Source organism: Astatotilapia calliptera, chromosome 6 (assembly GCF_964374335.1).
Source record: "Astatotilapia calliptera chromosome 6, fAstCal68.1, whole genome shotgun sequence".
NCBI lineage: Eukaryota > Metazoa > Chordata > Actinopteri > Cichliformes > Cichlidae > Astatotilapia > Astatotilapia calliptera.
Window position 1 is genome coordinate 4,290,098 of NC_137427.1, and position 17,614 is coordinate 4,307,711.

Consider the following 17,614-nt stretch of genomic DNA (forward strand, 5'->3'; position numbering starts at 1 on the left):
TCTTTGTACGGACCGTCATTCTTCCATTCTTCTCCTTTTGTTTTGTACATTCCTTTGTTGTGCGGCAAAGAAAAAACAAGAAGGTATTGGAACCGGAGAATGAACGTTTTGCGGTGCTGCAAATGCTTGCATTTGATGCGGTACTTGGATTGTTTTGCCACGAGTTCCCGGCATGCAATGTGCGAAAATCACGTGATTGCTAAACAAGGGGGAGGGTGCATCCGGCCTCCTCGGCTGTAATTGGTCCAGCCCAGAGTCGATCATGACCAATTGGCCAATCCAACACCTTTCATTATATATACCCTAAAAAAAAAACTAAAAAAAAACAACCCATCGGCCCATAAAAACAAAAAATCGCCAGCGGCCCACCGGGCAAATGCCCGGTATGCCCAATGGCCAGTCCAGCTATGGCTTTGCACAGTACCCAAGCATTAAACTATTTCTGTATTTCCTTTCCAGGGCCTGCTGCAAACGAAACCAGCGGTGGTGACGTCACGGGGGCAGGCCTGCACAGCTCTGCGCGCTCCTTGTGCCCGCGGGCACGAGCCAAGGCTCATTCTACTACGCAGAACGGAGCCCGGAGCTAGAGAACCAGGAAGTGAAAGCATACACATGGAGGGAGTGTCCGCCGCTGCTGCCTCTGTGTGTGTTTTATTTTTAAAAACACGGTCCTCCGCGGACGCATAAATGGGAGACGCGAGGACCAAGCGGCGGGAGCAGCTGAAGCGCTGGGCCGGCTCCTCCACCGACAGAGCCTCAGATGTGCCCAGGCTGAGGCGGCGGGGCGATGCCGGGAACGGAGGAGGGGAGCCCGAGGCCGAGCTCGACGACCCGCCGAAGGACCAGCCGCTATCTGGGGGAGGAGACGAGAGGCGACGGTCAGGAAACATCTCCTGTCAAACCGGCTAACAGCCTGCTAGCTTAGCTCCAACATCTGACGATAGGCTGAGGGAGGAATGCTGTGCGGGGGTTTGGGCTGTAGATGGGCTCGATAATAGAATCACACCACAGCAGAAAACACGCCCGCTCTACAGTCCTTTATTTAACATTTTAATGTTTATTTGTTGCCATGCATACTTTCAGAGGCCGGAATTTGCTGTGAGCGGTAGCTAGCTAGCCAAGTGTCTTAGGTGAAGGTTTTTATTTCCATCAGTCCCACCACTGCTGGTCTGAGATGGTCTAAAATCTCCTATTTTAAAGCGCATATATCATAATTAGTGTGAATGCTTGAAAAGCATTCACAGTATTGTTGTTGTAATCTTTATTATTATTATTATATTTTATTCTGTATTCCGTACGTTTTTTGTAATCCTACTCCTTCAAAACCGTTCAACTTAGAAAAACCATTCCAACACCGTTAGATTCCTATTCTTTTGGACAACACTGCTTCCATTTTTCATATTTTTAACATTTATATTTTTAATTTTATTCAACTTTATTCAACAAAAATTTATAATGTATTTCAATGGGGAGACCCTTCAAATCCTCATTCAACTTACTCATTTTTAAACTCTTACTACTTCCACATACATTGACATAGAGCCACCATTCAAACTTTAAAACGAAGACAAGACATTCAACTATTCAACTTGCATTTATCTTTTCAATATCTATTATACTTTTTCTTCAGTTCCAGTTTAAGTTTCATGATGTTTTTTCACCCGTTTCAGAGTTTATAATGGGTGTGTATGGGACGGAATGTTGGGGCTAGAGTGAGGCAGCTCAACTGCTAGAGTGAGAGGAGCAAAAAAAATAATCTTAAAATCTTTTTTAAAACTGCTGCTGTGTCCGCAGCGTTTGCTCTACAGGTATGATTTTACCCTCAAAACGTAGCCATGGCTGTCCTCTTTCATCCAATGTGTTTACTATTGTACTAGGTGTTATGGTTCTTTCATAAATGTCACCAATGCACAGCCTCCTCCCTCCAACTCTTCCATAGACTCTAATGTTAAAATGGCTCAGAAGGTTCGTTTGAAAATCAGAAGAGCATGGTGTCTTTCCACTGTCACCACGTCCATATAATAAACTCCACAGACATGAAAACTGAGAATTTGGTAGACTAGACATTGCTGTCGCTCACAGTGAAAGAATTTTGTCAATACGACTTTTACTTTTCATTTGGGAACGATTTGTTTCGGCCTGACTTTTCTGTTCATTTTAAGCAGCAAAAGTGAGGTGCATGTCTGTGTCCGTGTGTATGGAGCCATTGGGTGCGGTCACTATAGCAACCAGGCTCACACCTGCCTGCTTAACGAGCTCTCTCTCACTCTGCCAAGATTCATCTTAAACACTTCTCTTTCAACTGCTGCTGTGTCCACAGTGTTAAAGCCATCATTTTACCCTCAAAACGTCGCCATCGTTGTTCTTTTTCCAACATCTTGTCTTTCAAAGCTCAGAGATGTAAACTTTTTAAACTGTGTGGGTCCAAGTGGAGGGATCACATTTTAGTCATTCAGTGATTCAAAGAATATGACCTTTTAATATTCTTTCAGATGTTTTCTGACTCTAAATGTTCTTTTCTCATTTCTTAGGTTTTTCTAATTTACAATTAAAACATTTTCAGCTTTTTTCCAACTTCTTCTTCTGTGTAACCTTCAGCTTTTAGCAGTTCAGCACTTTTGTTTTCAGGTTAAATTCGGGTTTTTTTTTTTTATCTCATTCAAAATTTTTAACTTAAATTCAGTAATTATTTCATTTCAATGCATACATTCAGATTCAAGCATTCACACTGCAGTTTCTTCAGAAAATGCACTTTCTAGTTCCTTTCGTTGTTTTCCAGCCTGCTATAACTTATACGATTTGCAGTGGTTGTTTTTATCCAGACGACCTTTAATGAGCCAGTTTCAAGTTAAAGAGCCTAATGCTAATCATAGTATTTGAGTAGTTATTGCCTAGTTGTCCGTCTGAGATGATGCAACATTATGAATATTGACGATGGAAACAAAGGTCAGTATTTATGATGACAGACACAAAAAGGCCTTTGCCAGTTTATTGAAGGCACATTTGTTTAACAAATTGAGGCTGATATAATACAAATGTGTTGCCATTGTCAAAAGATCCTGGAAAAAAAGGATCAAAAATTTGGCGGGGGGGATGTTTAGTTACAATGTTTCTGATAAAACATTATTAGATCTGTGATATACCGCAATACATAACCGAGACCGTAGATTAAATAAAGTAGTAAGACAAAACACATCCCAAGTTGCAGCGTTTCCCATTAATGATTTAGCGGTGATGCAAGATCAGAAAGGATTATTTCTCTCCATCAGGTGTCACAGTTTTGACCTACAGCTGTGTGTTGTAGTACTGAAGACACTTGTCAGATGAGAGATGAAACATTCTCAAGAAACTTTAAGAAGTCCAGTCGCTTTTCTTTCCAAGCTCCTTAGATGACCCTGATCTGGATGACTAAAAGCCTATACAGACAATAACTTTATTCATACGCACCTGAAAATAGTCCCCAAGAAATCTTGTGGAAGTTTTTCAGTGGGTATTTCTCTGTTAGTCTTACAAGGATGTGAGGGATAAGTTGTAGGGTCTGTCAGAGTTTGCGTGGGTCCTGAAAGTATACAACGGACTTGTATTCAGTTGGGTTTGGTTGTAAATTTTTATAGATGCGTCACTGTGAGAATTTCACAATATTCGCCCCTTCCGCACATTTATTATGACATACCTTGTCATTCAATCAACTCTTTTAGTTCTTGTAGATCGTAAAATTGTAAAAAATCAAAAACTCCCAGCTGCATCGGCCCAACAAGCCATCAGTTTTAAGTTGCTGCGTATGGCTTATATAGCCAGTCACAAATCCATAACAGTAGCAGCACAGTTTACAGTTTATTTTGGCCTGATGAGAAAGCTCGGTACAATCAACACCCACTACATTTTGTTTCACACAGGTGGTGTCCTTCTGTTGATCAGTGCACTGCGTTTACACCACCTAGCTCAGTTGTTGAGGTCTCTTTTGTTGCAGTGTTCAGTTACATTCATTCAGTTCTACATCAAAACTTTCATTTTTCGGTTTGCACCTACACATTTCGGTTTACTTGAAACGATCATAGTTTCCCTTACAGCGTGTATTTCATTGTGAGTTTGGTCTGTATGGTGTGTATAAGAGCTGAATAGTGAATTCATGCAGCTGCCTGTCTCCTCTGTTTTCAGGAAAAAGGTGAAATTTGATATTGCTGCTGAGTTTCTCGCAGCCTGTGCCAGCGGAGACACGGAGGAGGCCAAGGTGATTTTGGAGGAGGCCAAACAGACTAAAAGAAGGAATGGCGAGGATACAGCAGCAATTATTAACTGCTCCAATGCAGACGGGATCACTGCTCTACACCAGGTGAAGCAGTTTCTCCCCCTGAGGTTTTATTGGCTCGTGAATAAAAAATTGTGCAGTTTCGTAATTTTTTTTTTCCTCTCCTCTGACACAGGCCTGCATAGACGGCAGCATAGAAATTGTGACCTTCCTTTTGGAGCTGGGTGCCAGTGTGAACCAGGTTGACAATGAGGGATGGACGGCGCTACATGTTGCTGCCTCCTGCGGCCACGCTGACATCACAGAGTGTGTACAATAGCAGAACACAGCAGCTTTGCTTCTGTGTGTGTGTAGCTTCAGTGCCAGTCTTTCTGCAGTCAACAATACAAACATTGTTATCATGTTTGGCGGATGAAGCATGAGTGGGCTGTGCCAGCACACACACAGCTCACATTTAGAGAAAGAAAACTTTTTTCCATTTTATCATTTCAGTGTCATTTCAGTGACTAAGTGTTTTGTTCCAATGTGCATGCGCCACAAACACCGATAACATGACCAGAAGTCGTCTGTTTAAAGGTCATTGTGTTGGCCTTCTGAGGTTAAATGAATCGTCTCTACCTCCATGTTTGTTTTGTCAGGTTCCTCCTGCAGGAAGGTGCTTCTCTCACTGCTGTGAACTGTGATGGTGATGTTCCTGCGGACATTGCTCTGGATGAAACCACTGAGTCCCTACTTCAGAGTTACACTCGGAGACACGGTAAGTCTTTTTCTGTGTGTAGTTGGAAGGCGTTTCTTTGTGCAATCAAAGTTCTGGAGCTGTTCCTTTTGCATCCAAACGGTGTGAGACACGGTCATGTGCATGCAGCAGGTGCCATTAGTGAGCTTTGTGATAAGGATTTTGCGTGGCATACATTTTGTGACAGTTTATGTACTGAGTAGCACCATGTTGACAACTAAGGTCATCTCCATCAACGGGCTGGAGGTGACCTCATCTTCATGTTAAGGAATGTTGCTGGTCACAGATGTTGTTTCTGCAGCTACAATCCAGTGACCAAACAGGGGTCTTCAGAAAAATAAGTCAGTGTATCAGGTCAGGAGCGCAACCAGAAGCATTTTCATCAATTAAGCTCTCCTGACATTATTAATTCATCCACTACTATCACACTTACAGCATTAGTTCTTCTGAAACTCTCAGAGGGAGAACATTTCCCACAAAAGATCTGAAGTGCAGTGCTGAGCATGATTTTCATCACGCTCCATCTTCCCCAGTCACCAAATTCGGCTCCGCAAAGTGAAGCTAAAGTTAAAATGTTTTTATTCAGCAAAGCGGAGGAGATCCAGTGATGTTTCTTTCCTGGGAGAGCTCCGCATGTAGCAGGAAGCTGAGTTTCACAGTACAAAGTGGCAGCTTTTAAAGGACAAAGTTGAATGGTTATGATTTGTGCTTTTTATTGGAGGGTGACTTGTATGTTTGTGTGTCTGAAACTTTAATCAACTTATTTCTCATCAATGGAACTTTAACAGCTGCAACTGCATTCAAACTTGACTTGGCCCAGTTATGGCCCATACATGTTTCTGTTAGTGGTGCTGGCTAAAATGTGAAAAAACTGGAAACTTTGTTTCTCGGTGGTTGCCTTTTTTGTACATGTGTGTGATGCGTGTATGCGGATGGCGTTCATCCTAGATGGTAATGGGACTTAATTTCAAAGTTATAGGCTGGACACTTGAGGATTTAGCTTTAGAGCTAAGACGCTAGGATGACAAGTCCTCCAATCTTTAGACAGAAATTCATAAAAAAAACAGGAAACACGTTAATTTGACATTGTGTGTTTATTCAGGTGTGGACGTGGAGTCAGCTAAACGTCGGGAGGAGGAGCAAATCATGGCAGACGCCCGCACGTGGCTGACTGAGGGCCTGCCTGCTGACGTGCGACACCCAAAGACTGGAGCCACCCCGCTGCACGTGGCTGCAGCCAAAGGCTACCTCGAGGCCCTGAAGTAAACATTTCTGACTTATTGTGTTGTAGATCTTTGACATTAAGCTTAAAATCAGATTTTAAGTGAGGGTAGGTGTTTGTCTGGACTGTGCTCTTCTTCTATTCAGTAGTTTGACTTTATATCTTCCTTTGCTGTTCCAGGATACTCTGTCAGTGCGGGCTGGATGTGTCAGCTGTGGACTTTGATGGCTGGACACCCCTCCATGCTGCAGCTCACTGGGGTCAGGGGGAGGCCTGTCGCATCCTGGCTGAACAGCTGTGCAATATGGAAGCTCGCAGCAAAGGGGTGAGTCCCGGATAAAGAAAACTTATCTTCCTGCATCGAATTCATCTAGTCAGCCTCTTTAACAGTTTGCTTGAATACTTTTAGGGTCAGACCCCATTTGATGTTGCTGATGAAAGCGTTTCAGAGCTCCTGGAGGAATTATCTCAAAAACAAGCCAATGTAAGTTTGTCTTTACCTCATATTGTGCATTTATGTAATCTGGTAGTTTGGGTTTCTTGATTGTGCCTCTCTTTTTCTTTCATAGTGGCTTAATGAGAGGTCAGTATTGGACAGGCAACCGGGGTCCAACGCTACGAATGCACAAAACAAGCGGCGGAGGTTAATAATCATCTGTTTCTTATCCAGAATTAAATAAAAATTCTTTCGTTTCAAAGCAAAAGTTACAAATTGCCACGTGACTTGTGTCTCCCTTATTGTACCTGCAGGAGCTCGGTGTGCAGGATGAGCAGCAGAGAAAAGATGACTTTACAAGACCAGTCTAAGGAGCGGGGCATTTCAGGAGGCTTGGACCTGAGCGAGGAGAAAGAGAGCAGCCCCGGTAAACCTCCCTGGTCATGAGTACTGCATGCTCTGTAAATCAGCATCAGTGTGCTGATTGTAGTGAATGATGCCGATTCCTGTTTTTGTGCAGAAAGCTCAACTGTCTCCAGTCCCGATACAGAGAGTGCGACGTCTGCTGTCACTCCGGCCGACAAGGTAAAAAATCAGAGTTTATCTTACAGGATGTTTCATTTTCAGCAGGTGTTAGGTAATGGTGTGTAGCGCATGTGATCAGATATGATAAAACATGTTGCAGTAAAGAGTTGTGCTACTGCTTTTAAATGAGCCCAAAACTAGTTTATTGAAACTACTTATTCAAAGCTGAAGCTTGTGCTGAGCAAGCAGCAGCATGCAAGGCTGGAGTGCAAAAGAATGCAGTTTCTCTGATTCATACCTGAGGCTGGGTCCCCCCCCCCCAATGAAGGATAAGCATGCCAAGTAAAAAAACAAAGAATACATTTCAACACATGCTGATATTAGCGTTTTTTATTTTTTCACTCGGGTCATAAATCTGATTCTGAAATGGTGACATATAATCCGTTGTCCTTTTTTCTTCTCTCCTATGTGATCCAGACACCAACAAATAAACAAGAGGAGGAGAAGGAGCAGGACAAGGCGAGCCGCACTGCCAGAGTACAACCCACCCCTCAGACGAAGGACGCTGCCGCAGATAGTCCCAACGCTCCCAACGCTGACAGGCGCAAGTAAGAGAAACAAACACTTTACTAACAGTGAAAATGCTTTGAAAAGTGTCTGATGAGGGAAGTCGTTTGTGTGTTTAGATTCCAGGCCCCAGCGAGAGACGAAGAGTCAGAGTCTCAGAGGAAAGCTCGCTCTAAGCTGTTGCGGCAGACTCGCCGCCCCACACAGGTAATACTTCTTATCCAGATTCAGTACATGCTATTCAGTTTTTTGTTATTTTTTTGTTAACAGTCCCTGTAAAAAGCGTGCAGACGCCCGTGATAATTAAACATTTGAACACAGTTTGGGGAAGAGTGAATAATTTACTAGGATGATTTTAAGAGCATCACACTGCTGCACCAGTGCTGAGTTAGCAGCAGTGTACTGCAATGTTTTTAATTCCTCTTGGCGGTTTTGTTTGTGCTCTGTGCATGCAGGGTGTGACTCTAACGGACCTCAAAGAAGCTGAGAAGTGTGTGGCTAAATCTGGCGATTCTTCACCTCGAACCATCCAGCCGGTCAGCCCCCTCGTCACCATCACGACTGCAGAAAGAGGTGAGTGACACAGACAGCTAAGAACCCAAAAACTGGATAAATTCAGAAGAATTTCATAATTTTCACTATAAAAGTTATTGTTGTGTGTCTGTGTAGCACCAAAGTTTAAAAAGGAATTAAACCAAAGAAGTGCGGCACATCTGCGATCAGCAATGTCAGAATTATCTTCCAAGTTCTGTTAAAACCGAGGGAGCTGGTGTGTATACAGCCTGAAAGGGGACGTGACTTAATCCTGTGTTTTTACGAATCGCCAACAGGGGGCGCCTCATTTGGTTGTAAAAAGAAGCCACGTTGTATGAAAGCGTATGGGGAACATGAAACCATTTATCACTTGACTTCTGTAAACTTTAACATAGACGACTTTATTGGGTCAGTCACAAGTTTCTTAGTGAGTCCGACTTGTGTCTGCTCGTCCTGTCTGAATATTTCTGGCAGTGCTTTCGCTTCCTCTTTTTCAGCAGATACAGTCATTGCATCTAATCTGTCAGATCAGTTAACTTTTAAAACTTAAACGTAGAATCATCATATGAATATTTAATACCCAAAGTGTAAGAACAGCTGTTAACTTGTCACTTCAAATGTAAGAATCTTGCTGACTTTTCAGCATTAGTCTTTTTCCAACTGCTGCTTTCCTGCCGGCGTCCCTCCTCAGGATTGTTTAAACATTCAGGTATGCGTGTTATGCAGGTGAAGCAACCGATAGCTCGGATTCTGGAGTAGGATGTCTGTTCTCTGCACCTGCATGTACGGCACGGTCAGATATATGTCGCCATGATCACACCCACATGATCAAAATGCCAGGCTCGCGACTTCACAACTGTGACATCACGGTGGCTGTGTCCATCTTTAATATGCAGTCTGTAGTCAAAGATGAATATGAGTCTGAGAAAAACTGAAAATCAGGTCAGAAGTCCAGCTACGACTGTTCGGTTAGGGGTGTAAAACTAATTTTAGACCGCAGGCCACGTATGACCCTAGTTTGAGCTTAAGTAGGTCATACCAGTAAAGCTACTGTATACAAACATCTGCAACTTGTGTCGTCTTCTTTTAGTGTTAACAGGTTTAGTTACACATTTAATTGCTTAAGAAAAATAAATGCGATTTGCAAAAATGCATTTCAGTTTATACACATTATAAAGAAATGGTGTTGCAGGAAATAAAAGAAGCGCATCAGCGTGGGCACTGTGTGCTAAAGGTTGCAGGAAAAAGTCTCAACACTCAGACTCTATCCTGTTTACAATAAAACCAACACAAAAAAATAGTTTTAACTAACAGAAAACGTTTGTTTGTTTGTACCCACGGACCCATTCACTGGAAAGACAAACAACAACGAAACAGCAGGAGCTTCTCAGTTTAATTTAATAATAACACTAGTTAATAAAAGTAATGGCAAAAATACAGTCAGTCTAACATTTGTGTCATTATTTTCAATTTTCACATTTTTCAAAGGCCATCCAGTGGGTCAGGTTGGAGCCTGTGGGAGGGTGTAGCTTGTACCATATGTTACAGGGTTTCCAGGGAGCAGTTCATTTAGGACAACAAGCAGCACAGAGGTGCACCGAACGCAACGAGTTACAGGGAAAATCAGCCAGACTCAGCAGTCCCACCGCTGAGTCCTGATTTATTGGTTAAAATATCTTTAAAATATTTAAAGACTCCTTAAAAAACTCAAAGTGAAATACTTGGAAACTACCTGAGCATGGCGAAACCCACCATACGCGTTTGCTGTTTGTGTGGCTGGAAGTCTTACATCGCCTCTGTTTACAGTAAGACTCCCACAATATAAGTGACATATGAGGCAGCTTTTGGGTGGAGTGCTCTTAAGGGCAGCGTCTTAAAGGAAATGATGGTTTCTCACATACTGCGAAGGCTAGTGCTGCTTGTGCTGTGTTTCTATGGGTAGATAGGGCGGCTACTGCATACTCAAACTCATTGAGCTGCGGTAGAAACCATCTGACCCATTTATCGTACTTTTATCACTCAGCACGCTCCACCCGTGTTTTGTGGGGGGTTTTTGGTGCAGTTCACCATCTGATATGATGAAGCAAAATCAGTTTTTAAAGTTAAGTTGCAAGAACATTCAGTTCAAAGCCCAAACCAGCAGTTTGTGTTGTCTGAACTCATTCCTCACAAGCCTCGACGTGCAGTGATCTGAGATGAAGCCAGGAGGCAAAGATAAGGCAGCTATGGCGCCAAGTTTCATTTGGAAACGAATCTACGTTTATGCATCGCTACGATGCCTCTGCCTGAACTCCACACGCCTCACGAGCGTTTTCTGTTGACCTCCTTGTGTTTCAGACACAGACCCACAGGTGAAGCAGGAGGAGCCGGAGGGAGACAAGCGTCTGCAAGCAAAGGACAGACGGAGAGTGAGGAGGGAAAGACGCTCCACCGGCGTCGTTAAGCCGGGGGAAGAGGTGAGAGCGGTGCAGATAAAGTAATTTCCCAGTCTTCCTTCCTGTTTTCCACAGCACTGAAGTTGGTGAGAGGGCAACCTTATGAGTCATTGTGTAACTCAAGACATAAACAAACAGTGAGCAAAGCCATTTTAGATCCTGTACTGTAGACATCATGTGAGTTTGACGTCACATCGTCAGGTGTGCGCCACGGTCTTTGTGGCGCTTAGGCCGGCCACCTGTTGACTTTTATAACCTGGCACTGTGCGCCCCATCCTGAGTGTCTTGAAGACAAGATATTCCAGCACAAAAGCTCAGAGACGCTTAAATAGAGGAGACTGTGTGATAGCAATAGATCGTGTATTAGCGCATCGAAAACCTGCAGCTCGGTAGCTCAAGATAAATGCGACGACCAGGCGAGCTGATAAGGGTTTAGAGCAGTGAGCGAATGAGGCAACTGCCTCGAGTCATGAGCACATCTGGGCTACTTCCTGTTGTGTCAGAAACAGCAGCTTCGGGGAAGCAGGCTGTTTTTAATAAAAGAAATAAACATCCTGCTGCTGTAATGTGTGAATGTTTGCATTCGAATCTCATTTATATGAAACAAGATGGATATTAGTCGGTTGTTGAAGTCTTAACTGTGAATATCTTGTTTTGCAGAACGAGGACAACGTTCATCCAGATGATAAAAACAGTACAACCCTGTGAGTCTCATTCATTCTTGTGTGTCATGCATTTCTTTTATTTCACACACGTGCGAATGAAATAATTTGTTTTCTGTACATTTATTTCATGCATCTCTATATTTTTTTCCCGCTTTTGATCCTGATGTCTGAAATAAATGTCTGCATTTCAGATGTAATGAGCTGTATTCTCTGACTGTGAACTGGCATTTCTGCTGGTTTTGAATTGTTGATGATTTGGTGAGATCCTGAAATGTTTTGGTTCTCCAAACAACGCGTTCACACCCGTCCAGGAGCAGATTTGTTCAGTGTGAACAAGATTAAATGATGGATGTCATTTAGGAGGAGGATTAGGCAGAGAGAATACGATCTTTTCTAGACTCAGTAGTTTTACAGCGACGCCTGTTTGAGGCGGGAGGGAATAATTCGCCCGGTGTGACACATTCCTCGATGCTGCGCCTAAATAATTATAAATGAGATAAAAGAAATTACGCCACTGTGATGTGACACAGCCAGCAGGATTGTCAAGTGAGCCTTACCTGAAATAAAGTCCTCACCGCTGCCTCTTTAACGAACGCTAAAATTAGCAGATTAATATTTGAAGTGCATGTGCATCCTTTTCTTTACCCTTTTTTTTTGTTGTTCATACAATCTTGTTGATCTGCATCTTGCTCTGAATATGAGTAAATGATTAGAGCGTATAAATATTGAGGTCAGATCTTAGAAATTTTACACAAAGCTGTCATTTTCCTGCTTTTGTCATTTTATTCCCCTGACTTTTGCTGGTTCTGCTTCTTTTCCCTTTTTGATGATTGGTCGCCCGTCACCGTGTGCGCTGCTTTTTTCCTCCCGTTGTTTGGTAGGAGGAGCAAAAATGGCTCTTTTGATAGGGAAGGTTACCGACGCACGCCTTAGTAGAAAAAGCAGATGGAAAATAATTTCTTTTTTTGCTTGTTTATTTGTGGGGGTTTGCTTTTCTTCATATTTTAGTGATTTCAGACATGCCATAGAACCTGTTGTTAGGGGAGCGGTCTTTAAACCTTGTCTGGCTTGTCCTGAGAAACGATCACGTCACGTACACCCAGCACTGTTTATTAACCATTTAAAAACAGACAAATTCACTGAAAGGCACAAATCATGAGTGCAGCAGTGTCGCAAAACTTCGTTCCTCCTTCGTTCGGCGGCTCCCTTTTGGAGTGATCATCTGGTCCGTTCACTTGGCTTCTCCTCTGTCCTCCTTCGCTTCCACGAATCTTCTCTTTGGTTTGCTTCTCTTGCTTCGCAACGCCATCTTTGCCTCTACATCCACGAGTCCAGACCATCTAAGACTTGCCTCTTTCTTTCTTTGGTTTCTCCTCTGATTTACTCGATTGTGTTCCTGCATTCAGAGAACAAGGTCCATACGATTTGTGATGTGTTTTGATATCATGGAGGGATCTCTCTTATGTGTCTCTGCAGTGGGAGTCAGCTGTCAGATGCATCTGATTATAGACCGGTACGTAGCCGACCTTCACCACACACACCAGAAAACCAGCCTCAAGGCTGAAACCGATATGTAGCTCACTAAATCCAGGACCACAGACTGAAACCTCAACCAACTGTTTCCACCTGGTCACCTGAAACAAACACACACTTGTATTTTCTTGCAAATCCTTCACTAATGTGTTGTGTTTCCCTTCAGCTGTACTTCAAGATGCTGCAGGAGAATGTGTCTCTGAAGGAGAAGCTGCAGGAGATGGAGCTGCAGCTCAGCCAAAACAAAGTGGAGCTGGAGAGACTCCGACAGGTTGGGCAGGTTTGCTGATGCCTCTGACATTTAAGCAGCGTGTGAGGTGTTATTTAAAAACAGGGACGTGCTCTCTGGGCTTTGCCATCGTGTCAGCCAAAGTAAGCAGAGGAAACCAGAACTAGGCTTCAAAGTCACAGCGAGACGCCGATGCTCTAAATGACAGGAACATCCAGAATATAAGATGAAGATTATTTGAGCTGTGAATCATGCAAAGCTATTCTAGAGCCCAAGAGTAAAACATCGAGCTAAAAGAGCAACATTTTATTTTGTTAGTTTGTCATCAGCTCTCACATTACATCCGTGCACCTGAATAAAATCATCATTTCTGTGTGTGGCAGAGTCAGGAGAGCAGCACAGACCGGCCGGCCCTGCTGGAGCTGGAGAGATATGTAAGTTGTTTTTTGCTTGTTTGCGGTTGGCTGGTGTTGGCTTTTTGTTTTGTTTTTTTTAGCTGGGAAAATCCCCTGAGATCAAAATCTTTTTCAAGAATTCACACCATCAGAAGCTTAAAAAAATAAATTCATTAAATCGAGCGTAACAAAAATGGACATGGTGCAGTAACAAAGGATAATAAAACACAAAAGGTATAAAATAGGAAGAGCGCCTCCAGTCTGTGCTTACAGAATGTTTTAGAAGAGCTTTGAGCTTTCAACAGGGAACAAAATCATCAAGCTGCATGTCTTGGCACATCACATCCGCCTCCTAGATGTTGTCAGTCTAGATATGCAGGCTCGCCACCTACGGTGCTGTGCAAAAGTCTTGAGCCACCCAAGACAACTGTAGATACATCTGCAAAATATCTTTAAGGAGTCTTCAGGAAAGGTTCTCCACTCACTCACTCACTTCTCTCCATGCTGGCGGCCTTTTCTGTTTATTTCTCTGTCAACATGAACATTTCCTGAGTTCTCAGATACCGAAGCATCTGAAGTGTGAGACCTTTCAGTTTCTGTCCCCTCCTAAAGTGTGTTGTTTGAGACTTATTTGTGACTGACGGGGACGCTAATGAAACTAAGCCTTTATTTCCTGTTAAAACTGTGGGGGCTGAGTATTTTCTGTGTTCATAGCTATCTTGGAAGTTGTGATCAAATATGAGGTCAGAGTGTGGGGGCACATTAACAGCTCTGCAGGCTCTGCAGTGCGTGAAACCCCGGTTGAAACCTCAGTTTCACACACATTTGCTCCGGCTGCTTCAGCCAGTTTGATGTGCCGCTGTTCTTGTTCACAGGAGAAGCTGAAGCTCCAGAGGAAAGCAGGGGAACTGGAAGACGAGCTGAAGGTACAGATGTTCACTTCAGAGCTGAAAGCCGACTGATAACAAACGAGAGCAGAATAGGAACCACTTTAGGGCTGCGACACACAAATCGAAACGAAAGCAGTGAGCTGTGTGGGCAGTGACACGCTCAGTTATTCTGTCATAAGCTAGAAGCTTTTAATCCTTCGATACATCAGTTTATTGAGACTGAGATGTGTTTGTGCGGCTGTATGAAGTTTGGCGTGAGCCTCTGAGAAATGGCGTTCACTGGATAGTAAATGAAAAGCTCAATGAAAACAAAATAAACTTCTTTTTTTTTTAACCCCACAAAAATAAAACCAGTAAACTAACGCTGGTATTTTTAGTCAGTTAAGTTTGTCCCAAAATGCGTCACGTCTGCCTACATTACTGAGTGGCACGCGTGCTTGTGTAGTCAGTAATGTAGGCAGGTGGGAGCTGAATTCTTGTGCTCTGTAAGATCTGGTGAGACCAGTTTGTAATGCAGATGTGATAACACACACGTTTCTGCAGGATGAAGGAGTTGCCACTAAAACGTTTCTTACAATGACCTACATCAGAAGATGGAAGTAGCCGCCCTGTTTTGGGTGGCAGGGCGGAGCTGGCGGGCTGCATTCACGTGTGTGAAACAGGCAGACGTGGATACCTGCTAATTAGTGCTGAGTAGCACACTGATAAAACTCTAGATATCAGTCAGCAAACATGTGATTTGTTAGATAATCCCATTAAAAATGCTCCAAAAGACGCAAACGAGTCCGAGAAGTTCAGTTCGGTGACCCCAGCTGGCGAGGGTGAGGGAACCTATCCGTAAAGACCGAAGCCTTTTTTTATTGCAGGCTGCAAACGTGATTATTCCTGATGTAACGCTGGCTATTGTGAGCGTTTTGTGACCTCGACACGTACGTTTTCAGCCCAGAGGTCGAAGCTTGTGTTTGTGCAGTCTCAGCAAATTCTGCAGAGCTCCACAGTTTCCCGTAATGATTGAACTCATGTGACCCGCGAGGACCCTCGTGTCCTGAACTGTGACACGGCTGTGGTGGTTCAGATTACAGATTCAGATTTTTCTAAGGTCACGTAAACAATCCAGGAGCCCAGATGTCCAGCCGGATAAATCAATAGGGAAAGAAGGAGCTTAGAAGGATAGAAAAAGGTAACGTAACAACTTATTGCCGCTTAATGAAACTAATGATTCGCTGAGTCTTTATTAAAGAATGAAAGGAGGTTTAAGACGGGCTACAAAAATCTGTTTACAGTAGCTGTAAATCTCTACAGTAGACGTGTGAAATGCCCTGTAGATTGGAAGTGCATCAGGCCAGCTGTGTTTTGTCTCTTTAAGGCAGAGTTCGTCTTTCTAAGAGCGTTGAGGCTAAAGCGATGTCTCCTGATGTGTCTGCAGGTTCTCGGGGACCTCCGAGCTGACAACCAGAGGCTCAAGGATGAGAACGCCGCTCTGATTCGAGTCATTAGCAAACTCTCGAGATGAACCTGTGACAGAAAATATTCACCTCCATGGACGTAACAAGTATTACAGGATGTATTTTTTTGTCCAGCACGGACGACACAAACGAGGAAGAGACACACTGCACAACTTTCAACAGTAACTGGAGTAACGTCATTTTCAGGGTTATTGTCTGTGTTTGGGCCTTTTATGTTTTGGCAGATCTACTGTAAACCAAGCTGAACTTCACCTCCTGTGGACGGACAGGATGTCCCTGCTTCCCACTCCCACATTTTTTTTTTTAAATAAGTTTTTATTGTTGTATTTTTAAAAAAAAAAAGAAATTAAATATTTTAATGTGCTTCGCTCTGGTGAAACTTTGTATTAAGAGACTTAAAGCCATGCACAGTGAGAGCTCAGTGTGTTTTTAGACGGGGTGAAAGATTTGCATAAGAGCCAGTCAGGTGTGCGGGGTGGTCACAAATAACGTCAACGTGCCAAAAACCAGCCCCGGTTGTTTTTTAATGTCCTTTTGGGGGGAAAACCTCAAGCGGTCAGTGTTGTTTCTCAGGACGAGTCTTGGGCCGATGCTTTCTGTTTTTAGCTGGCTGCTGTAGAAGATGGACCAAATTCGCACATCTCCCGGCTCCTCTGGATGTATGTGAAACATTTATGTTCAGGGGCCGGCCGTCCTGAGGACATGATGTAAAGGTGTAGTCGCAGCTTCAGGAGAGTTTTGGGTGCTAATCATGGACGTCAGGCACAGCTCATGTTCAGAGGGACGTTTACAGAAAATATTTGTCACACAGGTATTTCAGGAGGCGGAGGACGCATGCTCCAACTTAACTGTTCTTTACTCGTAGTTCTATTTTGCCATTTTTGACTGGATGTTTGTGAAAGCCCCACCCCCAGCTAAGTATTCACCATGTGACAGACGGCCGTTGTCCAACAGGAAGGCCGGATGGGTCAGTTTTTGAATGTTTACTTCAATTTTAAAGATAAAACCAACCACAACAAATGCATGTTATATTGTATTTTGATGCCGTGCCTTTCGATATGCATTTGTAAGTAATATTTCTATTTTGCTTTGGCAGTGTACACTGTTGAGTATAAAATACAGTATGGGCTTAAATGTTGAAGTATCTGTTGTTTGTTTTTGTTGATAAAGAGCAATCCCACATTACATGTGAATAAAACATCGAGGCCCACATTTTATTTAAGTTTTCACTCTCAACTTCTTAATAATATTTCAAAACTCTTAAACGGCTCTCGGGTCCAGTGGATCTGATTTTGCCCATAAATCATTAGAATTCTGCTAAAGCATCCTGATTGCTCAGTTAAGGATTTACAGGAGACACCCCCTCCATGGCGCCTGTTTTCAAACGATAATTAGACCTTGTGAGTGTAATTATACCACAACAGAAGTTCAGGAGGCAGCTCACTTCATGGCTGAACTTAAAAGACGCAGTGAAATTCCTGAGACTCTCGGGAACGTGTTTTTCTACACGTTAACCTACAAAGTTAAAAATGGGACCGTCTCCCTTTCGATCTGTAAGTGCTTGAAGATGCTTCATCACTCATCTGAAAGGCTTCTTCAGTGTTTAAATGCTGATGAGGGTGGGGGCTCTACCTTGGAGGTGGGTTCAACATGGCAGAGCAGAGGTGGAGGCCTACACCACCAACTGTCAGCGGCCTATAAAAGCAGAGAGATACATTCCTAAGTGTTTTAA

General features: G+C 43.2%; 1 protein-coding gene across 2 annotated transcripts; it reads left to right on the forward strand.

Moving 5' to 3' along the window:
* Window positions 1–541: 541 nt before the first annotated feature.
* On the forward strand, window positions 542–17,023 carry ppp1r12c (protein phosphatase 1, regulatory subunit 12C). 2 transcript variants are annotated; one of them, XM_026169784.2, is made up of 20 exons: window positions 542–878; window positions 4,159–4,333; window positions 4,425–4,555; window positions 4,888–5,006; window positions 6,088–6,247; window positions 6,388–6,532; window positions 6,617–6,691; window positions 6,777–6,850; window positions 6,958–7,070; window positions 7,164–7,228; window positions 7,646–7,776; window positions 7,855–7,942; window positions 8,191–8,308; window positions 10,607–10,725; window positions 11,365–11,408; window positions 12,846–12,882; window positions 13,069–13,182; window positions 13,515–13,565; window positions 14,402–14,452; window positions 15,843–17,023. In XM_026169784.2, exons 1-20 carry the CDS (start codon window positions 688–690, stop codon window positions 15,927–15,929), a joined length of 2,088 nt encoding a protein of 695 aa, XP_026025569.1. In that variant the 5' UTR covers window positions 542–687; the 3' UTR covers window positions 15,930–17,023. The 2 variants fall into 2 exon arrangements, with proteins under 2 accessions (XP_026025569.1, XP_026025570.1); XM_026169785.2 differs by having other exon boundaries at window positions 13,069–13,173.
* The last annotated feature ends 591 nt before the right edge of the window (window positions 17,024–17,614 follow it).